The 24928-nt window shown below is 37.6% G+C and overlaps 1 protein-coding gene across 2 annotated transcripts; it reads left to right on the forward strand.

The window, feature by feature from the left end:
- The first annotated feature begins 389 nt into the window (after nucleotides 1–389).
- LOC121728268 (uridine phosphorylase 1-like) lies at nucleotides 390–24089 on the forward strand. Of its 2 annotated transcripts, none has more exons than XM_042116409.1 (8): nucleotides 390–578; nucleotides 4181–4289; nucleotides 4824–4947; nucleotides 10107–10256; nucleotides 10814–10999; nucleotides 15333–15471; nucleotides 17820–18013; nucleotides 23753–24089. In XM_042116409.1, exons 1-8 carry the CDS (start codon nucleotides 500–502, stop codon nucleotides 23852–23854), a joined length of 1083 nt encoding a protein of 360 aa, XP_041972343.1. In that variant the 5' UTR covers nucleotides 390–499; the 3' UTR covers nucleotides 23855–24089. The 2 variants fall into 2 exon arrangements, with proteins under 2 accessions (XP_041972343.1, XP_041972344.1); XM_042116410.1 differs by lacking the exon at nucleotides 390–578 and adding an exon at nucleotides 2399–2486.
- The last annotated feature ends 839 nt before the right edge of the window (nucleotides 24090–24928 follow it).

A 24928-nucleotide genomic window follows, 5' to 3' on the forward strand; every position in this document is an offset into this window, starting at 1 on the left:
TTTAAAAAGTGACCGTTTTATGGATATATTTTTTTAAACAAGATGGCATTGCATTTTATAAGTGGCCAGTCCTGATTAGAAGAAGTATCGAAACTTTCTTTATTCAAAATACTTTTTCCGTTGACCTGTGCTTGATTAGTGTAATTAAAAAGTTAAGTTAAAACTTTGTTCTATATTTAAATATTCAAAATAGCTCTCGAAACTCCTCGGAAGTTACAAACAGTGCTGCAGCTCCAATGCTGCTCGATAAACTTTAACCTAGGTAGTGAGATAATTTAAACCCCATATTGATTATATTAACTATAATTTCGATATTGACACATTTTTGTCTGCTGTAATCTCTGTATCACGTCATACATTATATCATATTACTACAGTGAAGACGTGGCTACATCTATTCTATATTAAGTGGCAATATATTATAACTAGTTTCTTTTGTAGTGAAAAAGTTATAACTTTGCGTCGCTCTCTTGCTTCTGAACCTAATGAAACAACAAGCATGGCGACAAAATACACCGCGCTCTACAATTTCACAGAAATGAAGGCGAATTCAAAGAGCATTTACAATGGAGTAGAGCGTACGTATTGTAAATATAATTATTTTACTTTGTACAGTAAAATGTAGCGTTCATTGTTTCTACCTTTTTGGTTCTATTTGAAGTAATGTTAGATGCTGTAGAGTTTGAACTATTGTTACAAAATTTAAGATAGAAGTAATATTATACAAGTAGTAATATTATGTTTTTAAGGCAAAATTTAACTGAACTGAAATGTGAATAAAACTCTTCAATAATTAACCATTTTACGCGCCGATAATAATAACTCCCACACCGATTTCGGTGACGGTGGCCGGTTTAATTGAAAACGAGGCCAGTTACGCAGGAGTAATTTTATAGTGCCCAAGTGTGTGCGCAGTACACAAGAGCACTCTCTATTCCTTTTACTCTCATAACTCAGTGGGACGGAAGACCGACAACACAACATACACACTTTGCAATTTATGATATTAGAATCGATTGCACGGTTAATATGACGTGTTTAAATTATTATTTTTATGAAATAAGGGGGGAAACGAGCAAACGGGTCACCTGATGGAAAGCGTCTTCCGTCGCCCATGGACACTTGCAGCATCAGGAGAGCTGCAGGTGCGTTGCCGGCCTTTTAAGAGGGAATAGGGTAAAAGGGGAGGGTAGGTATGGGAAGGGAGGGGAATAGGGGAGGGCAGGGAAGGGAATAGGGTAGGGGATTGGGCCTCCGGTAAACTCACTCACTCGGCGAAACCCACCGCAAGCGCTGTTTCACGCCGGTTTTCTGTGAGAACGTGGTATTTCTCCGGTTGAGCCGGCTCATTCGTGCCGAAGCATGTAAAAACGTTAAATTGATTAAAGCATGCTATTGTGTTTCTATACCAACTCTTGCTGCACGCACTCAGAGACGAACATTAATTATTATGACTCAACTGTTATTAAAATGGAAATAAGATATAACCCCCATACACAATCTGTCAAACTCTTCATTAAAAATATGAAGCTTGATCAACACTGTTAATGTCTCTTACTACCGCACTCAGAGATAATGATGATTAAGCTTCAATTTAATGAAGAGTTTGACAGATATTGTATTGAGCTTATATCAATTATAAAAATTAAATATCTCGATTTTTGGATTTTTTGATGATTTGTCCTTACAAATCCTGGGAAACTCTGACTGATGGTAACCCTATTCTGGAATGAATTCGTTTTATTCTGCATGTGCAATGGCTAGTGTGCAATTCAGGAAACGAACAAACACCCGTTTATATTTTATCTCTGTCTAATTCCTATAAATGAAGACATGAGTGGATGAGGTAGGTAATTAACATTTTACAATATTTATCAATTACTAATTTTTTCCCTTATAATTTTAACAAACTTTGTAACTTACCTACTTTAACATCTAGCTAATATATTACGTAGAAGCCACATTTTTTTGATTTCAAATAATTTCCCCGTCCAAAAGCTTTCATTCCAAAATCGCACACGAAGAGTTCCGTACCCGTTAAAGAGTGAAAATAGGCAAAAATGGTGTCTTTTGTATGGGATATATATTATAATTAAATATTAATTTATATTGCTTTTTTAGTTTTTGTTGAAGCGGCAACAGATAATACACAATCTGTAAAAATTTCAGAAGTCTAGCTCTAGTGGTTCTTGAAATACAACCTGGAGAAAGACAAACAGACAGACGGACATACAGGGAAGTGTTAGTAATGGAGTTCTGTTTTTACCCTTTGGGTACAGAATCCTAAAAACGGTAGTTTTAAATTATTAGTTACCCACTTCATCTACTCGTCTTCAAATAACACATGTGGTAAGTGCCTCTTGTTATCAACGAGTCTTCATTCAATAGTTATCTACGACACACGCGTTTTACTATAACAATTACGAATAGTGTTGTGATTGTAAAAACAAAATATGCTGTGAAAATTTTAAGAAAAAAGTGTGTTGGTTTGTATTTCTATTTCTACTTGTGATTACTAGACTTTAGAAAATTCAAAATATGCATTAAAAATATGCAGCAACAAAAGTCCGATCGCCTCCTGCCTTCACAAAATATAGTTCAATTTTTTACTCCTTACAATCTAGGGTTAATATTTTTTATAAAACAATATTATATACTCTACCATCATAAAGACACTTAGAAATTAACGTTTTACTTTATTCAAAAACTTTATCTAATAATGCCACTTTCACAAAGGTTTTGTTTTGCCTAATAATATAATTATGCTTTTATAAACTAAAATGTCCGTGAAAAAAAAAATTTAATATTTAAAAAATATAGATAACTAAATGAGTGGTGTAGTGGGATAGACCTTTGTCTAGTGTCTACCCATTACACCACGGACGTTTTAATTTTATAAAAGCATAATTATATAATGCAAAACAAAACATTTGGTCTCGGTGGCTCGGTATTCGATAAAACACGAAATGACATTTTTTTTAAATGATTCCTAGCTAAATAGATCGATTTATCGAGCTTTCAAATTATGAGTTAATAAAACTAAAAAGGGCCTTAATTTGATACGCGAGCGAAAAACTTTGACTCCCTTTGGACGAAAAATTAGGAAACGTATTTAGTTAGTTATGGTGAAGGAGTGCATCGAGCTATTATTATTTTGAAATTATGCTTTTATCATACATTTTTTTAACAAATAAAACATTACACACACTACAACACACACACTAGGAATTTTGAATGACAAGCCTATACACACGAATCATGTTCTTTTTTTTTTTTTTTTTCATATAATGGCACTACGGCTATAACCATGGCCAGTGTCGAGTATAATATTATGGCGGGAAAACAATATTCTTTAATACAATTTTTTATATATCATCATCAGGTCAGTCAGGTCCAAAGTCTAGTCAAAGTCTAAGTATAAAGTCAATACAGTCAAGAAGTCAAGTCGGTCGATTCAGTAAAGTGGTAGGACGCTTTACTGAAACTTTTCATGGAGTTTTGGAGGGAACACAAAAGGGCACGTTTCTGGTTACTACATCAGTTTCCCACACTTGTGCACGATAACGAATATTTAATGGTTAATATCCTACCAATATTACACATTAAAAACCCAGATAACACAATTTTAGGAAAATAATACAAAAACACAACATCACTCTTTCACATTCTCCCAAAAACTCCCCATGTTCTTTTATTTACGGTTAAAGTTTGTTGTCAAATTGAAAAATGATTATAGTTTTTTTATTAAATTCTTCAACACGGCCAGGACTTAAGGTCGAATTTCGATCATTGAGCGATCTCTAGTCATTATAATCAGTCGCAGTAGCGGCTCGGGTGGTGGCGTGTACCAAATACCAATGAGACATTTTCTGATCTCAAGTACATAGTACGAACCTGGACCCCCGTACCGTGAAGGAAAACATCGTGAGGAAATCTACACATACCTAGTTGGTCCCAGACGTATTGACTTGTTCATTCGTCTTGACTAGGCCGACTATGTCGCGAGTATGCCGTATGCGCTTGTGCAACCATACTTACATTTAAAATCTTGTCCCAAGCTACAGTATTTGAATAATGGATTTGCTCTGAAAGTACAATGGATACATAGAGCTGCCTTGTTCATAAAATAATTTAAGAGTTATAAATAATACATTGCATTTTACCTATTATTGTCTTACAGCAATGACGTGTAACTGTGACTACATTCTGCCGACGGCGGCGGGCTGGCAGTCGCACTACGACAACTGCAGACCTCACTGGGAGATGACCAATGGAAAACCTTGTCCAAAGTATTATATCCATGCTACCATACTAATATTATAAGAGCGAAACTGTTAATGCTTAAACCGCTAAACCGATTGGGATTAAAAGTGGGGATATTATAGGTTTAGCCCAAAAAGACATTGAAAGAAAAATTTAATTTTTCTTTTTTAATAATTTCGTTGCAATAAAATTGCGGCTGCTTTTTACGTTTCGTTCGACGTTCGGCAGAGGAGCTCAGTTTTACTATGTGGACTATAGTAAAACTGAGCCCCTACCCAACACGTTTTCTTTATCACTTCTAGGATCACCGATCAAAAAGTATGGAATTAACATAATAATTGTGTTCTATAATACAAAGTCGACATTCAACTCATATAGTGTGAATTTTATAGATTTTTGATCGTCGATTCTATAAAGAAGCGATAAAGAAAACATGTTGGCTAGAGCCTCTAGCCAACACGTTTTCTAAGCTAGCCTCTAGGCTAGGTTTTAGCTTGTGCCTCGAGCTCCCTGAAATTATGTCTATATTATTTTATAATACCCTTCTAATTTGTTTTTAGGAACGAAGACAGAACAATTCGTCTGCAAAATCCACATCTTGCGGCATTGGAGTGTGACGTTCTGTACCACTTGGGTCTGGACACGAAGAATTACGACCTACCCGCCATGTTCGGAGATGTTAAAGTAAGAGAATAATAATAATATTGAACCATACTTCTATGATTTAATATAATTAATAAGAAAGTGTATTTGTCTACCTCTTCACATTTTCAGTTGCTGAACTGAATTTGAAAAATAATTAAAAATTACTTTACATCCGGGAAATGGTTCGCCGCAACGAATAAAAATTTATATTTTCAACTATCGCTAGCTAGGCTAAAATTTGAATTTTCATTATTCAGAATTTAAAATATTTAAAATATTTTTTTGGTATTTTCTTTTACTGAAATATGTTTATTGGTAGAGCTAGCTAACGTACAGGTTGTTAAAGTTATTTATTGAAAAGGTTGTTAAAAGTAATTACTGTAGCAATTAACGATTAAAGTGGCAAGTTCAGCTTTTAGGTGACAGAGAGCTTTTTGATAGATTTTTAGTTAAAAGCTAGCCCCCTTACTAATAAACGCTGTATAAGCTTTGAATAGTTAAACAGTGTTTTGTCTTCTTCAATCCAATTAAAAATGTAACTTGTGTGACGGGAACAAAACACTGTATAACTATTCAAAGCTTATACAACGTTTATTAGTAAGTGGGTTTAAGTTTAAAGCTTAGGCCAAACCTACGCGACCAGGCGACTGCGAAGCGGAGCGTCAAGTTGTCAAATGTGTTTTTTGCTACGAATAATAAAAACTAAGGAATCGTAACTCCCATTTTTTTTTAAAGAAGGCAGGTCCCTGTAGCCCTGACGTCACTGCGACCCATGAGGATCTATTGTGACTCCTTCGCACTAGAGTATCATCCCCAACCCTATACTGCTCATAAATTGAACGATATGGTTGGGGTTGGTGCCACGAATTTCCTCTGTGGACGAGCATTCGTGGCGACCAAGGTGCCTGTTCCTGCTCTGTAGTAGAGCAGGAAGTGGAGAAGGTGAATAGGTGTTTCATCCTCCTCCTCACTTAATCTGCAAGTCGTTATGCTACAAATACCCATTCTGTTTAGGTGTTTGTTGAGCTTGCAGTGCCCAGTTAGGCTTCTGGTAAAGATTCTTAATTGGTTCCTACCCAAGGCGAGCACTAATTCTGATTGTTTCTTGTTGAAGTCAGGAATTAGTGCCTTGGAGTGTTCAAGGCACTAATTGCTTCCTGCATAGTCTGTGACCCCATTCCTTGAGCACTTGCTTTGTGGTACTGGGAGTTATACCACAGACTGGTTCTGGACTATATACGAGACTCTCGGCCCCAAGCCTAGCCAGTTCGTCAGCGGTTTCATTGCCGGGGACGTTGCTGTGGCCCGGGACCCATACTAAGCGGATGTTGTTGTTCCTTCCTAGTATGTTTAACGTCTCAACGCATTCCAGAACTAATTTGGACGAGACTTCTGCGGCAGTCAGTGCTTTAAGTGCAGCTTGACTATCGGAGAAGATAAAAACGTTTTTATTAACTAGGGTCATCTCCAGGCTTTCTAGTGCACAATCGAGGATAGCGAAGACTTCAGCCTGAAACACGGTCGCAAACTCCCCCAAACAGGCGTATTTGCCTTTTGGTGGCCTGCCCCCGTAGAATCCGGCTCCCGCACGGTTTGTTTATGGTTACTCCCATACTATTACCGTTTTAAATTTGGTTCCTTTTGATCTGTCATGTAACGTCAGCCTAGTACCGCTCAAGGTCACCTAAATATTGCAAATGTATTGAAATGTGTACCTAAGGCTGGCTTCTCACGGCGTGTGATATCACAAGCCGCGCCGCGTCGAGCCAGCTATTACGAGCGAGCACGAGCCACAGGTGAGCACGAGCCACCCCTTCACACGGCGCGTGGCTCGAGCGGGCGCGGCGCGGCTTGCGATAATACGCGCCGTGAGAAGGCACCATTAGGTACACATTTTTGACAAGTATTGTGGAGCATGTTTTTTGACGGAGTTACTTTTCCTTAGTTTTTATTATTCGTAGGTTTTTTATATACAAAACACACATTTGACAACTTGACGCTCCGCTTCGCAGTCGCCTGGTCGCGTAGGTTTGGCCTAAGCTTAATGGGTAGACATTCGGTTCGCACTCCTAGAGGGTGCAGGTTCGAACCCGGGTGGAGGCGTGTATCTATGAGACATTTTCTGATCTCAAGTACATACTACGGACGCTCGTACTGTGAAGGAAAACATCGTGAGGAAACCCGCACATGGTTGGTCCCAGACGTATTGACTAGTTCTTTCCTCTGGACTAGGCCGACTATGATGGATGTATGTATGTATGTATGTATGTATGTATGTATGTATGTATGTATGTATGTATGTATGTATGTATGTATGTATGTTGCTTATATCAAAATGGTGTGGTTATGGAGTGTATGCCACCTACTAGAGCAAAACAGATTCATTATATTATATTATATTAATATAATAAAGGGCATACATACGACCACGGCTATCCTTTAAACATTTCCATATCCCTATAAACTGTTTTCTTGTTTCGTACTTTTTAGAGCGTGTTTCAGTAGTCGGGTTTTAGTTTTTTAAACTTTATTTTTAGTCTTGGGTTCTTGTAAATAGTGAAACATTTAACTTTGTACATAATAGTATAGCCAACCATAACTAATTAGTAACTTCGATATAGATTTCATGCCCTAAAGTTATTGTCTACTAGATATATCCCTTAACTTTGTTGCAACCAATTTCGTTTATCGCGGAAAAAACTACTCTACTGCTTTCCGGGGGCTTTAAGTAGGTATCTCTATTTATTTTTATTTTATCTAAATCTTTTCTGTGGCTTAAGTGTGACACGCAACAAACAGACAGTCATACACATTTGCATTAGCATTTTAAGGCTTGGGCAAGTCATCGAAATAGGAATAACACAAGGCGCCTAATTTATTACGTCGAAAAGTGTCGTATCGTGCCTGGTACCAGCTAAAGTTCGAAATACGAGTAGATACACACACATACACAATAATACAGACAGACATTGTTGACATGTTATAGCTAATGTTCAGTTGTGTATGGAACGCATAGTTTTGAATGTATGTGTATGATTAACGAAGAGTCAAATTGCATAATTTACCTTCTACATTTACCCTTAAATTAATAAGGATTAGCCCAGCTTAATATACAAGGAGTAATTACAACAAGAAGTACTCCTTTTCTTATTAGCTGATTTAAAAACAATAAAAGGTGCGATTTATTCGATTTTTTATCGAAAAAGTAGTATTATGAATTGAAAAAGTAAGTCTGTAGTTTTACTTCTTATCAAAATTAAACTCGAAACTCTTTTGAGCACTTTTCGCTAAAGCTTTTAGTTTTTAGACAATTTAGACAATTTACTCTCGTATTATGCATTGAACAACATCACAGTCAACTCTAGTAAATGTGAGTGCATCACCTTTACTCGAAAACTAAACCCTATTACTAATCACTACAAGCTTGATGGAATCGTCATTAAAAGGAAACGTAGTATCAGGGATTTGGGTGTCTTTTTAGATAGTAAATTCATGTTCTCGGACCACATTGAGAATATCATCTCGAAAGCTCACAAAAACCTTGGATTTGTTCTGCGTAGCTGTAAATCGTTTTCAAACCCTACAGCTCTTATGTCAGTCTACTCAGCTTATGTCAGGAGTATTCTAGAATATAGTTGTCCTATTTGGTCTCCACACTACATTATCTATAAAAGTCGACTAGAGAGAATACAAAAGAAGTTTATTAATCACCTGAACTATAAAAGCCGGAAATTCTTTAAAACTTATGAAGATTCCTGTGATTCACACAATCTGCTAACTTTAGAGCAGAGGCGTATTGTCCTGGATATGGGCTTTCTTTACGATATTTTAAATAATAGAATAGATTGTCCACACCTTGTATCTCAAATTTCATTTCGAACCCCAAAATACCGAACCCGTAAGACCCCACTACTGCATGTTCCGTTGCATCAAACAAATTACGCACAAAATTCTGTCCTAACACGTATCACTCATGTATATAATAAGCATTTCAGTAATATTGACTTATTTTCTCACTCTAAGGCTAAATTTAGAATCCAAGTAATAAATTCGGTAAAAAGCCTGAAATTATGACTAAAGAAATAATATTATTGCTTGCACCAGTCTTCTTAATTAAAATTAATTCAAATTAGTTAATATAATTTAAATCAAATACTTACATAAAACACAACTAAAAACACCTCGATATTATTAAAACCTGCATGGTAACATTATAGTCTTATTAAAAATAAAAAAGGTTTGAATATTATGTGATATATTAAGTCTATGAACTGAACAGTAACTGTTGTGCTATAGGCCTCTTGGATATCGTCGCTAAGCTACGGCAACGCCGCGGGTCGGTTGACGGCGGAAACTCGTGACCGCTTTTCTCATATGATTCTCATACAAGTCACTGCACTTTTTTGCTGATCGCACTCTGACGGATACGTGTTGCCTGAATCTGCCACTCGCCGCGCCACTAGAGATATCCAAGAGCCCTATACTGGTTAAATTTCTCGACCAGCCTCTTCTTTCTAGACTTTTAACTTTCAATATGAATATTAATGTGCCTTTATTATTTTAAGGTTTTAGTTTGTACTACATAATAGTTATATATGGGAAACCTGTTATTGGCTTTATCGTTTGTTAAACGCTCTATGTAATTTTTTTTAAGTATGTAAGCTGTTGGTTTTCATAATAAATAAATAAATAAATAAATTTAGACTTCCCATATAGTTAAGTCCACTTTAAAAACTTGCACAGTTTGAAAACGCTGGTCTTTTATTTCTTTAATTTTCATGAAAGGTAGTATGCAATTTCCAGAGATTTGATCGGTTCAATAGAGAGACTCGAATCTTCTAATCGGGGGTTGTTTTTTAACCGAGTCCAAAAAAAGGGGAAGCTATTTACATACGGCTATAGAGTGTAAAATATGTATAAATTATATTTGACTACATATTCTGTACGGTTAAAAAATGTACGGTTCCGATTAACAAATTTTAGCACAACCGAGTTGCAGGCGTCATCACACCCGCAACTCGGTTGTGCTAAAATTAGTTTATCGCGCGGTAACCGTACATTTTTCCGGGATAAAAAGTATTCTATGTCCTTTCCCGGGACTCAAAGTATCTCCATACCTAATTTCAGCACAATAGAATAATGTTAGTATGGATTTAACATAATCTTTGCCTTCTTGTCTCGTTACATGTATGTTACAGTTTGTATGCATGGGCGGCACCAAGCTGCGTATGCGCGAGCTGGCGCGGTACCTGGGTGAGGTGCTGCAGACACCCACGGACCTGGTGAATATCACCAAGCACTCACATCGGTACGCCATGTACAAAGTCGGCCCCGTGCTGTGTGTCAATGTGAGTATAGAAGCGAACTGTTACTGCCGCACTCAGCGACGATTTTTTATTTATTTATTTATTTATATATCAGGCTACATAGGCCCATAATTACATAGCTGTCATTGCTATGAAGGATGACATAAGTTCCATACATTACCTGTCACAATTTGGATATAATCACAGTGAAGTAGTCAATATTCGTCTCTGAGTGTGGCTGTTAGACTGTCAAACGTATTTACAGTTTACACGTATGTGTGCGTGCGATGCTAGTGTAGTAGCGAATTTGCCCCTAGTATTATAATATAGTGTACTGTATAACTAATTACATTTATTATTAGATTTACATAAAATTACTTACATGTAGTAACATTATGCTTATCAGAGCAACTAATTATGTTTATATCAGATCAGATGATTAAGATTCTTAAAAGTACAATGTTTTTCTAGCTGTAGATGAAAAACTCAATAAGTACTTGCTCAGAGTAAGTATCATTTTTCATTACTTTTATAATGAGGTTGTAAACTGTCCCGCACTATTCTCTGCAAACATTTATTTTAAACTATTTTTTATCCAGCATGGCATCGGTATCCCTTCCCTCACCATAGTCCTGGAGGAGGTGATCAAGTTGCTCCACTACGCGCGCGCCCGGGACCCCGTCATCATCAGAGTGGGGACGTCCGGCGGGCTGGGGATCCCTGCTGGCAGTGTGGTCATATCAGCCGGGGCGTTCAATGGGACGTTGGAACAAGTTTATGACATTGTAAGTTAAATGCATGTATATGTTACCGGCCAAACCCGATTTCAGGACAAACCAGTTTTGCCTAGGCTCAACTAGTTCTTCCTATACGCGATAGAATTAACTGGTATGGCCTCGTTCAAACTAATTTGTCCTTAGCCTGATAGGACAGACCAGTTTTGCCTAGGCTCAACTAGTTCTTCCTATACGCGATAGAATTAACTGGTATGGCCTCGTTCAAACTAATTTGTCCTTAGCCTGATAGGACAGACCAGTTTAGGCTAGGCCAAACTAGTTGGTCCTAATATCAATACGCACACTCTATGATAAACTAGTATGGCCTAGTCTAAACATCGTAGTATATCTAGAAAGTGAAAATAAATGGATAAACTGAATAAAATACTCCGTGATTGGAAAAATAATCATTTTTATGAAAGTAATAGCTTTCATTTTCTTAGCCTGTTTCACAAGATTTTGTGCTGCAGTTGTTCTAGCTCTATGAATGTCTATTTCAGATGAAGAAACTTTTTCTTTGTTCAGCAACGTTATCATCACTGTCTTCTGTCAGGGTAACATTGCGATCCTCTTCTATTACCTTCCTTAAATCATCTTCATCCTGAATATTATTTATGATTTCTTGCCGCAAAGAGGAAGTCTAAAGTCCTACTCTGTGTTCTTTTCCAAATAATGCCTTGTATGGCGATTGCTTTATCCCTGAAGGGTAAGTGAGGTTTTTCATGAACTGAATATAATATTATGTCAAGCCTTATTTCGTTGAAATGTTGTCCTTCATCCAAGAGACTATCATATTCTCTATATTATCTTGATTGGCACGTTCAACAGAGCCCTGGCTTTGACTGTGCCTGGGTTTTCCGTGCACAATTTAGAGTTCGGGCCACAGACTGGCAAGACCAATGACCCCGCTATTTTTTTTTTACTATTTAGACTGGGCCATACCAGTTTATCCTAGAGTGTGCGTATTGATATTAGGATCAACTAGTTTGGCCTAGTCTAAACTGGTCTATCCTATCGGGCTTAGGACAAATTAGTTTGAACTAGGCTATACTAGTTAATCCTATCGCTTATAGGAAGAACTAGTTGAGCCTAGGCAAAACTGGTTTGTCCTCAAATTGGGTTTGGACGGTAACATATATAAATACACGGATGTTTATGTTCTTTTGCATGTGTATTGTGTACCTTTATACGTACATTGTTCTTTTGTTTTTATGGATGACATTGTCATGGGTGGATGAGGAACAAACTCAATCACATTAGCTTGGGTGATCAACTGATCAACGCCATCGCTTATAAATGTCCATCATAGGCCAACCAGAGCGTTCATTGCATAATTAAAGACGTGAGTGGATAAAGTGGTTAACTAATATTTTGAACATTTACTTTTTTCATAAATATAGGCTTTAGGACCGGGTAAGTAGTTTTTTCTTGTTTTGTTACTTGGTTTCTTAAAATAATTAGAATAGAAATTAGTAATTGTCTTTAACATACAAGAATATTCCAAAAACTATATTTTTGGCTTCCATATCGATTGTAGATCACGTCCCAAGTATTATTTTTCAAAAATAATTCAATGTACAGACTTTTCTACGATTTTATTATATGTAGGTATAGATAATAGTTGTCATGTTGTCATTCAATTAGAATTTAGGTCATTGCAAACTCTAGTAATTGCTAATTAGAATAATCACATACTGGTTACTTAGTCAAATAGCATGCGATAGTTTCAACAGCGTTTTCGTTATTACTATTATTTTAAGAACTATTGTATTCTTAAATTTAGAACTAGTTTCGTATTTGTAATGCCAGTAGACCCAGTGTTTTCTCTATATAAGAAAACGTGCAGGAATTATAGGCAGCAACACAATCTGTCTAGTAAATTAAAAACACCTGTTTGTTCCTTTCGCGTACGTTCCCTATACAATATTTTTCATTCCTAACTATTCTTTAAGTCTATGTGATGCAGCTAACACTGCTGGTACGATATATCCCAGCGAAAATAACCTGTCGACACGGTAGAAATTGTCGAAAATATCGATTTTGCAGATAATTGTCTAAGCTCCCTGATTAGTGATCGCAATGCATACATCTAGTCCAATTATCGAGTTCTGTCACGAGTCACGACTGGTGACCGCCATAGCTCATAATGAAGGTTGTGATTGGCATACATTATCGAGAATAGACCCAGGCTTAGCGTGACAACGGAAATGGGAAAGAATCGACATACTAACAGATTTTAGTAATAAAATGGCAGACTTTTGTCAGTCTTTCACTTTGTCTATTATTCCGTAGAAAGAATCCGCTTCTATGGTGACCATGCTAAGCCTACTTCCCGGTAGGCTTAGCATGGTCACCATAGAAGCGGAGCAGAGCGTTGTCCCAACAGGGAATGATTTTATCATGGTTCCTAATGTTAATCAATAACAAGAAATTCTATGCGAAAAACAACGGGATGCACTATCGGAGTGCCGGCAGAATTAATTAAAACGAAACAACAGAGCAAGCAATCCACGCGGTAGAAAAAAGGGGGATATTATAAAAAAATAAATAAAATAAAAATAACTTTATTAAACATGTGAAAGGTACAGAACACAGCCAGAGTTAAATAACAATAAAACAAGGAATTCAAGTAAATTGACATGACGCATACAACATTTAACTACCTACTTAAAATTAAACTCGGTTATGGCTGTGCAATGCACACACCGCATGTTTAAAGGGGTAATCCACTCAGGCATCGACCGCGGCAAGCCGTGGCGCCTGATCTTCCGTGGCCCCCTGTCAGACTGTGATCCCACAAACGGCACTCTCTTATAACTTATAAGTATATCTTGCAAACATAACAACAAATACATACATGAAATATAAACACTTTACAAATATTTACAATGGACAGATAAAAGCGGCAATTTTCCCACGGTCTGCAACACGGGCTCGGGATAGACAATGTAATTAAGTTTTAAAACAAGTTAGTCGGCGCTGGGATGCGCTTAGGTACAGGTCCCGTCTATGCGCTCGACCTAATTAATATACTATACCTAGTATAACTATTTACTGCTACACTCAATAACAAATTATCCTTAACAATAATTAAGTACCATATCATATAAGTAATAACTTTAATAATAGAAATAAAAGTTAAAGATTACCTGCTCTTCAAATCTCCGCGCCGGCGGTATTATATAATCTCCTACCGTCTTAAGAATTTTCGATCAGATCATGCTTCCTGACGCGAGTATTAATAAATTATGCAATGTAACCTCAGTTAGCTTGTTATTTATCCAGACTGAGAGATTTACGTGGGAGAGCCATGCTTCGGCATGAATGGGCCGGCTCGACCGGATAAATACCACGTTCTCACAGAAAACCGGCGTGAAACAGCGCTTGCGCTGTGTTTCGCCGAGTGAGTGAGTTTACCGGAGGCCCAATCCCCTACCCTATTTATTCCCTTTCTTACCCTCCCCTATTCCCTTCCCTTCCCTACCCTCCCCTATTACCCTATTCCCTCTTAAAAGGCCGGCAACGCACATGCAGCTCTTCTTATCAGTGTCCATGGGCGACGGAAGTTGCTTTCCATCAGGTGATCCGTTTGCTCGTTTGCCCCCTTATTTCATAAAAAACAAAAATCCCAAAAATCACATTTTAAAGATATGCAACAAATTAATCTTCTTAAGATACCGGTCGTGGTTCCGATCTTTGCCGCGGTTAACCACGACCGACAAAAATTCAAATAAACTGCCACCTTATGACAAAGGCTGTAGTAACTATAGAATTAATTATTTTATTCTACGCCGCTAGCTTTTACGCCATGAGCGAAGGCAGTATGGGTCGCTACCACTGACCTCTATTATACAAGTACGCTGGACTTATGATACCCTTTGAAATGACAGCTATTTTTTATGCCAATTTGAAGCGGAATCAGCGCCTCCAATGCGGGGGGGAGAGAAACTCAATCTGACGTTTGAAAGTCCCCATATATTTGGCGCTGATAGCAGTAGTGAGAGTACTTGGAACTAACACTAGTGATGACAACCAATAACGATTAAGCGACCATTTGCAAGTTACGTCAGATTTAGTTCTCTTCCCCCGCATTGGGGGCGCTGATTCTGCTTCAAATAGGCAGATAGAGCAGGTGGGTATCATAAGTCCAGCGTACGGTACCTACTTGTAGAATGGAGGTCAGTGGTCGCTACACAAATGTCACTAGAAAATGAAACCTCAAGGAAGTCTATGTCATAAAGTGGCTTCTTATTTGAATTTTTGTCGGTCGCGGTTAACCATGGCAAAGATCGAAAAGTCACTTTTACAAAGTAAAGTCTCAAGGAAATGTTGTCTCTTTCAGCCAGTAATGGGTAAGGTGAGGAAGCTGCCGGCGGTGTTCGATCGGCGCCTGAACCAGGAACTGCAGTCGCTGGTCCCTGACGACGCCGAGTACCGCACCTTCTGCGGCATCACCATGGCTGCTAACGAGTTCTATAGAGGTAGGAAATGGAAGGACAAAGGTATAAAACAAGCTTTGGGCAAAATTATACCGTCCTCATCACCTTGACGAGTGGCAGACTTCCAACGTGCGTTTTTCGCGTAACTTTCTGCCGCCCACTGTAAAACTCTGAAACAAACTAACTCCAGCAGTATTTCCGGACTAATACGACCTGCAAACCTTCAAGAAGAGAGCATATTCCCTCAAGGCTGGCAACAGGCAGCTCTTCTAATGTTGTGAGTGTCCATGAGGGACGGTAGTTGCTTTCCATCAGGTGACCCGTTTGCTCGTTTGCCCCCTTATCTTATCATATACTTATTTAAAAATATTTTTTTTTTAATGAAATAAGGGGGCAAACGAGCAAACGAGTCACCTGATGGAAAGCAACTTCCGTCGCCCATGGACACTCGCAGCATCAGAAGAGCTGTAGGTGCGTTGCCGGCCTTTTAAGGGGTAATAGGGGAGGGTAGGGAAGGGAATAGGGGAGGGTACGGAATGGAATAGGGGAGGGTACGGAAGGAAATAGGGGAGGGTAGGGAAAGGAAAAGGGTAGGGGATTGGGCCTCCGGTAAAAGTTTTAATATATAATTATAAAAAAAAACTTTTTACTTTATGTATGTTAGATATTTTTACTTACGAGTTCCGTAAGCATTAGCACTGTATGTCTGTGCACAATGAAGTGTACCCTAACTACATAATTGGTTTAATTATTAGAATTTTTTTGGGACGTAAAGTAGCCTATGCGTACAAAGCCTAAGAAGTAACAGACACACCCACACACTCTCGATCTTTTGCTTTTATTACCTCGATCGTGGGAAAACCAGACACAATGCTATTCAATTGTTATCGCGGTCGCCGGTGACCGCTTGGGGCTTGAGGCATTATAATATTACTACGATAGAAGTATCTCATCCACGCAAAAGTTGTAAAAAATACGTCTTTCCAGAACCTAGTATTCTAAATTCTACGAACCTGTAATAGGCAGAGGGAAAATAGTCTCATATCTTGTCAGTATGAGATTTATAAACCTTTTACATCTCGTTAATTTTCGCATAATATGTGGAATCTCGTTTAAAAAACATTAAGATTGCGAAAGGAATTATATGGCCGTCCACTAAATAAATCACAACAGAGTCTTTATATTGCGTGCAAATGGTTAAAATTCCCAAAAAAGTAACAAGCATGAGGGTTTTGTGAAAAGTATGTCACCCGAAAAATATTGTTATACTTGAGAATGTCAACTGTTGGTATAAAGCCGGTGATGCAATGACAAGCTACAACTTACAACACTTTAGTCTGTAATATTTACATACTAAAGTGTTGTAGTATACAGTAAATTGTAATATAAAATGTAGTTATACACTTTAGTTTGCCATTTTTGCTTTAGTAAAACCGTTCTAATTGGTAACTTTAATTAATAAATTATATTTATTTATTATTAACTAATAATGAATTGGTAACTTTATTTCATAGGCACATTATTTGTTGCATTTGTATTTTAAATTCGTGAAAAGCGAAAACAAATTTCACATCACGAGCCTACTTATTCTGTGTCAAATAAGTCGCACAGTTTGAAAATGAATACGATAAACCATAATAGGACCTCGATCCAAGCAAATCATGCTACACGTACTCGGCACATACAATCAAATTGTTTAGCCGAGTGTAACAGCAGCTTATTTGTATTTACAACATGGCGATAACAATTGCGTGTAATAACGTTGAATGTTTTGCGGGGTGATGTAGACTTAACAAGCGAATGTGTAATTCATTTATGAAATATTTCCCAACCACCTACAGCGAAGTCTAATGGAAAGAGAATAATTTTGGTCGTCATTGTACAAAATATGTATGTTTCTTACACTGTAGCAGGGCCTAATCTTATTTTAATTGATCCAGTTAATTTAGTAATAATGGCTCGGATAGGATTGGTCAAAGAAGCGTTTGATACTTGCCACAATGTTTCCACAATACTTATCATTTTTATAAAACCCGCGGTACTGTATATTGGGAAACGCATGGAGCATAGAGCACGGAATGTCGCTCCCAACTTGTGGCCAAGGCCTCTACACGTTGGGCCAATGCGCTGGCACTCGGCTTTCGTTGGCCCAACGGGCTTTAGACCTCAAATGTCCCAAAGAGTTAGCTACTAACCAACTACTTTCCCAGGCAGGACGGGATTTATATTTTTTTATGAGTAAAAGGCACTTTAATTTTGCCGCCCCCATGTACGAACTCTGCCGTCATCCTAGGACGCTGCCGAACCCCCTTTGACCACATAGGACGCTGCCGCTCACAGGCCATGCCATGACCTATACTGCCTATACATAAATCCAGAGCTCTTCCCAGGTCAAGCGCGCCTCGACGGGCCATTCTGCGACTACACCGCCGCCGACAAGATGGCGTTCCTGTCGCGGCTGGTGTCGCTTGGCGTGCGGAACATAGAGATGGAGGCGACAGCCTTCGCCGCCATCACGCACGAGGCCGGCATGAGGGCTACCGACGTGTGTGTCACGTACCTGGACAGACTGAAGGGAGATCAGGTAATATTTTAAGTTTCTCAGATCTTTAGAGGCCAATCGACATGCAGGGGGATTTTTAACATCTCGCGACAGCTATGCAACAGGCGAAAATTGTGCAAAATCTGCTGTTAAACAGCTGCATTGCTATCGAAAGAAACAAAGTCATCGTGCCGGTCGGATTGATGACTGTAGGTCAATCTGACCGGACTCATGACTCTTGTACACATGGATAAACTTAAATATAACTGAGAATACTATCAGGTCGACATGATGGATCGGCCTTCCCACGCTTTGCATTTAGGTATCGTCATTGCCATTGATTGTTTGAACCATTTCTATCTCAAGAGGAAAACAAAGATATAGTACAACATAAAAGTTCTTATTTTAAAGTAAATAAGGTCGTAAATTCATCCACAATAGAATGATAAAAGAAAGAGAAACGTAAGGTTATTTCAATTGAAATACGAATAATGCTTTAAAGTTTAATCTATAACAAAGGTGCTCGAAATAAACAGCGAAACAGCATGTCTAAATAAAAACAAAACTAATTTTCTTTGAGTTTCGAGCTAATCAAATTTTGACCTCCCTGCAAACGTAGGTAAGTCGGGTTTCACCCTACTTAGGGTGGGTTGCACCAGAGGCGTGGTTAAAGTTAAAATTATGGTCAGAGTTATAGTTAAGGCTAATTTAACTTTAACCTTAACTTTGACCACAGAATTTGACGAAAGACGTTACTGGTCCGACAATGCTTTATAAGAACGTGGGCGGGGGCGCTGCGGGTAAAGGAGAATTGTCAAAATGGCGTTTTTGTATGATGACAGCGTTAGTTCCTTTTTTCGCCATGTGCATTTAAAGCCTTGTCGAGCTCTATGGTTAAATATGGCGTCTTGATGGCGTCCATTTTTAACTTTAACTAAAGATTTGACATTTTGCATTGTAGTTAACAGTTATAGTTATAGTAAGTTGGTGCAATCCACCCTTAAATAACAGAAAACAGCTCCGACAAAATCTTTTATTACATGAGTTTGCGTTAGTGAAACAATTTTCAGCATAAAGTTACAAGTACCAACGCCGTTTTCAATTGGAAACTAAACTGTACATCACTTTCGAGAACTCGATTTTGCTATTTTAATCTAACTGGATCAAACACCAATACTCTCAAATCTCAATATATACGCCACATGAGTGTCCTAATGGATAATACTTTATAGATATAGATCTTTAAAAAGCTCATTAATTAAAATTTTATCTTACAGATTTCAGAGTAAAGACAGTTTTTTTTATGAAATAAGGGGGCAAGCGATCAAACGGGTCACCTGATGGAAAGCAACTTCCGTCGCCTATGGACACTCGCAGCATCAGAAGAGCTGCAGGTGCGTTGCCGGCCTTTTAAGAGGGAATAGAGTAATAGGGTAGGGAAAGGTTGGGAAGGGAATAGAATAGGGGAGGGTAGGGAAGGGAATAGGGTAGGGGCCTCCGGTAAACTCGGCGAAACACAGCGCTAGCGCTGTTTCACGCCGGTTTTCTGTGAGAACGTGGTATTTCTCCAATCGAGCCAGCCCATTCGTGCCGAAGCATGGCTCTCCCACGTATAAATCTTTAGGATACGTTAAATATAATATACCCCTCCCACCTTACTTCCTACCTTGTACCCAGCCGCAGGCGGAATCTAGATCATAATTACAATGAAATATGCTTCCATAACGTTCTATTTTAAAAAGGCAAGTTTATATAACAGAAAATATGTAAAATAAAATAAAGATATTGCCAGTATATTTCACTACCCGCTCCATTACAAAAATATAAAGGTTTCCCTCGAAAATAACAAGAATGTCTTGTTATCGTGAGAAATAAAATTATAAAACAAGCTGAAATAACTTTCAAATAATATGATCAAACGTAGTGTATTCGAGAAACATTTTTTGTTTTTGTTAAGCCTAATACTTTATAATTGAGGGGTTCTTGGTTTTAAATTTTGAATAAGTATACTTAGCAAGTTAAAACTTGTATAAAACCAATGTCGCCTTCTGATTGAATCAAACTTGAAAAATCTGATTATGATATCAAGACAATTTCATAATCATCGATGAACAACAGCCGTACTCAGAGATATTTGATGATCATTAGCCCGGGCGCGCACTAGCGGCCAGGTTGCGGCGGCCATCGAGATAATCACCTTAGTATGAAACCGCCATAGACCACGCGCACCTGGTCGCACGGCGGTCAGCGGCCACACCATACATTCGATGGCCGCCGCGACCTGGCCGCCGCGGCTTGGCCGCTAGTGCGCTCCCGGGCTTAAGAGGATACACCAGGGGCGAGAGAAATTGAAAATAGGTATTTGAAAATGTATTGCTGTCTCACCAATCTCAAATCTCCCACCGCAGAGCGCGATAGAGACAACACGACAAAAGTTCTATTAAAAGAACAGAAAATCTTCGATTCGTTGTCCGCTGATTCCTTCTCCAAAACTTAACCGATTTAAGTACTTTTTTCATTAAGAATGAAAGCATGGCTTGAGCTGTGTTTTATTTTTTTTTGTATATATTAGCCAGTTTTGTTTTCTGGGTGTTTGAACACAGAGGAAAATCTTGCCATTTTTTAGGGTTTTTGGACGATCTTATCTTTTTTAATAATAAAATTATGAAAAAAAAAAACATAGGGACATGATAATAGTGGCCATAGATATTCAGGAAAAAAATCATAACTCTACCGGCATTATCCAGGGAGGAAACAGGGGACAGCGTTTGTATGGAAAAACGGTGGTGTGGACTCCTCTTAAATTTCAATATAATGAAGAGTTTGAACGATAATAAATAATGTATGAGGCTTCTGTCAAAATCTTCACTTAATTACAGCAAAATTAAATAATTAACATTCATCTCTGAATGTGTAATGTTATTTTGATACGAGATTTAATAATTATTTTTTCGTTATCTAGTAACATAATCTAATTACACTACAGTAATTTACTAAAATTATAACCATTTAACGTGGACAGAGCTTGGCAAATACGCGGAAATAATTAATGGTATTTGCCGAGCCCTACAGTCCTATTACGAATCTGGTAGAAGAGGTTATTGTCGTTGATAGTCAGTGTCTATCCCACTTCATTATGACCGAGTATTGTTGAATAGCAATGAAGCATATCTTTATGACGATATTGTGTAAAATATGTATGTAAAAAATTTTATTAAATTATTCACTCAAGTAATGAACGAAGCTTCAATCCAATTTATTAAACGTATTACGGTGAAGGCAAATTGAAATGAAATTGATGTTTGCAGTTTTATATGTATGTCTAAACTTTAGACATGGGAGAGCCATTCTTCTGCACGAATGGGCCGGTTCGACTGGAGAAATACCACGTTCTCACAGAAAACCGTCGTGAAACAGCGCTTGCGCTGTGTTTCGCCGAGTGAGTGAGTTTACCGGAGGCCCAATCCCCTACCCTATTCCCTTCCCTACCCTCCCCTATTCCCTTCCCATCCCATCCTTATCCTCCCCTTTTACCCTATTCCCTCTTAAAAGGCCGGCAACACACCTGCAGCTCTTCTGATGCTGCGAGTGTCCATGGGCGACAGAAGTTGCTTTCCATCAGGTGACCCGTTTGCTCGTTTTCCCCCTTATTTCATAAAAAAACTACGTTCATTAAGTCATTTGAGTAAAGTCAGAGGTCCGGAAACCAAAATCACAATGTCACGCTAACAACATACTAACAACGTTTTATTATGTAGAGCGAGCTATCACAGTGTATCTTATCTTATCTTTAAACGAGCAATTCTTGTATATATATATATATATATATATATATATATATATATATATATATATATATATATATATATATATATATATATATATATATATATATATATATATATAATATAGGAATAGGAATCATTTTCAGAAAATGTCTTTTTATTCGTGTTTTATCGATAATCGATAAACTGAAAAATATGACTCTTCCTGACATCTATTGGCGAATAATAATTACTATTTTGCGAGCAACTAATTGTTTTAACGACCAGCAGATGACGTTATTAAGTAACACGAAGTCATCCAGGTACTTACTTTTAATATGTACCGTGTTCCGTACTTTACCCTACATTCAACAACCATACAACTTCTTATTTGGCTTCACCTTTTATTTGATACTGTTTTATTTCTTTTGTTTAATCACACTACTCTGAGTTCTGACTTCACTTTATACGCGGTATGAAATTTACTCTGATGAGGCTTTTTATGTTTGTGACATAATATGACAATTGCAACGAAAGACCTTACGGCTACATAGCTCCCATAACCTGATGTTATGTGGTAGGTATGAACGGTCGGAAAATTATTTTAGACAGTGTCTGAAAACACGAGTTCACGGGCGTTTCATGGGTGATGGGTCTACCTCCTAGCGGAAAATAAAATATCGGCTCTAAATTTTTACGACTTCAATGTTTTTCATTTCGAAAATTCAGTATTTATCACACGTAATAACCGATTTGTAAGTAATTATGTTTGCTGTCTTTGAAAAAATGATTAAAAGTGGAAACATCTTCGCCGCAGGTTGTATTTTCTTTATTCATATTCTCTCGTCTGTCCGCCTACAAAGCTGTTGGGCAGGTACGAGTAATAAAAGAACAAGTATTATTTGTCTGCCAAAACAATATTTGGTTTTGTTAAGAAATACAGTCATTAAGACAATTTTTTTATTTTGTGGAAATCTGATCTTTAAGGTATTTTATAAACCATACAGAGATACTACTGTAAGCTCTTAAAGCAGTATTACTTTAATATCACTTTTGAATTTCACATAAACAAACATGGTATCTATTTATATGAACGAAAGTATGTTTTTTGTTTGCGCGAGATCTAAAAGTACTTGAGCTTATATGGTAGAGGGCAGATCAAAGGTTTTTTGAGGCTGTTAAAATTACATTAGGTACGTTCACTACTACAATGCCTTAAGATTCGTTTTGCTTCCGAGATGTGAATTTTTTACGTCATATTTGGAGTATAGGAACATTTATTCTACAGATATTATATTATTTGCTGTAAACAGCGGATTTATTAAGTTTACTTATGAAACATACAAATCATTCTAAGATGACCTACATAATATCAAAACCACCAAAAATTATTTCCCTTATTTGCATGTAAAATGTAAAGATCTATATTTTCTACGTGATTATACTTCTAAACGTAATCCTAAGTCATAAATATCAAGTTACAATCGCAATTAAAATGGAGCGACAAAACAGTGCCTTGTTGGATTCCATCTATCGTAAAGGTAACTAGGAAAACGGTTGGAAACTGAGCTTTTAGGAGTTTATTGTAATTGTTTATTAGAAAGCCGAAGATTTGTGCGAAAATTGCTTGTTATGAATATTTTAACGTATACAGAGTGTTACAAAACTAAGTGATAGTTCAATGTGAAAGTATCAGCGCTGAAATTTTGACTTCAACGATTCTACGGGAAATGCCCTAACAGGAGTTTCAGGAGTTTGTCTACACAATAATAAGAAAGTAACTATTTTAGAACTACTACTTTTACAATGTACTCTATATTTATACCCTTATAACTCTATCACTTTGTTTTATTACACCTGTATAATACATATTTAATATTTTGTAACATTGTAACTACCCACTTTGTCCTTTATACAACAAGTTAGGGTGTTCCAACAGATAGGTAAGATACAAATATATGATCCAAAGGGTTCCGACCTCTCTATCAGGGTAATTTATAAAGATTGATTGTTGCAGGTAACACCGAGCGCTGAAACTCTCGCGTCGTGGCAGAAACGACCCATGGAGGTGATCGGGAAATATATCAAGAAATACTGTGAATTGAAACTGAAGAAATAAGAATATTTAATATGTTTGTTTGTGTGACACTAGCTTTGCTGAAGTATCTTTAGTTTAAGTTTAAGTTGAGGACAAACGAAGCAATTGTGATGCAGTTTGAGGATTACTTGGATTCCTGTCCAAGAGCAAAGGATAGTGTTTATCGCGAATAATGTACGGTAACGCGATAAACTATTTTTGATGTAACGAAGTTGCGGATTTTGGTATTAAGGAGTGAGCACACTGAGACGGGCCGTGCCGGGGCTCATCGCAAAAATCCGCCTCCATACAATTTGTATGGAAGCGGATGCGCGTATCGCACACTGTGTCGGGGCGCAGCGGATTTCCGCTTCCATACAAATTGTATGGAGGCGGATTTTTGCGATGAGCCCCGGCACTCTGAGCCCCGGCACGGCCCGTCTCAGTGTGCTCACTCCTTTATAGTAAAAAGTTAAATAATATGGATCTAGAGAATTAAAAATGGATTTAGAATATTCATAAATGGAATAGATTTATGAAAATAAACACAAATGAAAGACGAAGGAGCGTGAAGTTTTATTTTATGTAAATTTTGGACCCTAAAATAGCAATCCTCGTACACGAGGATTGCTATTTTAGGGACTCCCTACAGGGAGTAACGCCATTTAAAAATAATTTTCGTGCGTGGAATGCCTTAATTTATTTTAAATTTTTGGGTCAACGACATAACGTAAGCTGAAATAAGAAGTAAGGTAATTAAGTTTTCGTTGAAACATAATATTAGGTGTGTAGTTATTTCATTTATCGTCTTTTATTTCAGAATGAATACGGTAAGTACGTTCTATAGCAGCCTTTCTCAAAGTGGGCGATAACGCCCACTTGTTGGCGCTGAAGGTCTGACGGGGGGCGGTGTGGGACCCAGAAAAAAATGGGGCGTTGTGTAGAGGCTTGGGGGGAGATTTATTTCATCTGGATGCATTTTAAATTGAAACAAATGGGGCGCTAAAAACATAATTTGTTCTCCAAGTGGGCAGTACACAAAATAAGTTTGGGAATCTCTGTTCTATAGTGTTCTTACCACGAGGCGAGTGACAAAACTTCTTAAAAGAGACATAC

Source organism: Aricia agestis, chromosome 6 (genome assembly GCF_905147365.1).
Source record: "Aricia agestis chromosome 6, ilAriAges1.1, whole genome shotgun sequence".
In the NCBI taxonomy this organism is placed as follows: domain Eukaryota; kingdom Metazoa; phylum Arthropoda; class Insecta; order Lepidoptera; family Lycaenidae; genus Aricia; species Aricia agestis.

Coding starts and splice junctions, on each gene's coding strand:
- LOC121728268 (XM_042116409.1), top strand. CDS start 500: ATGGCGACAAAATACACCGCGCTCTACAATTTCACAGAAATGAAGGCG. Junction 4,290..4,823: donor AATGGAAAACCTTGTCCAAA/GTATTATATCCA, acceptor ATTTGTTTTTAG/GAACGAAGACAGAACAATTC. Junction 4,948..10,106: donor CCATGTTCGGAGATGTTAAA/GTAAGAGAATAA, acceptor TGTATGTTACAG/TTTGTATGCATGGGCGGCAC.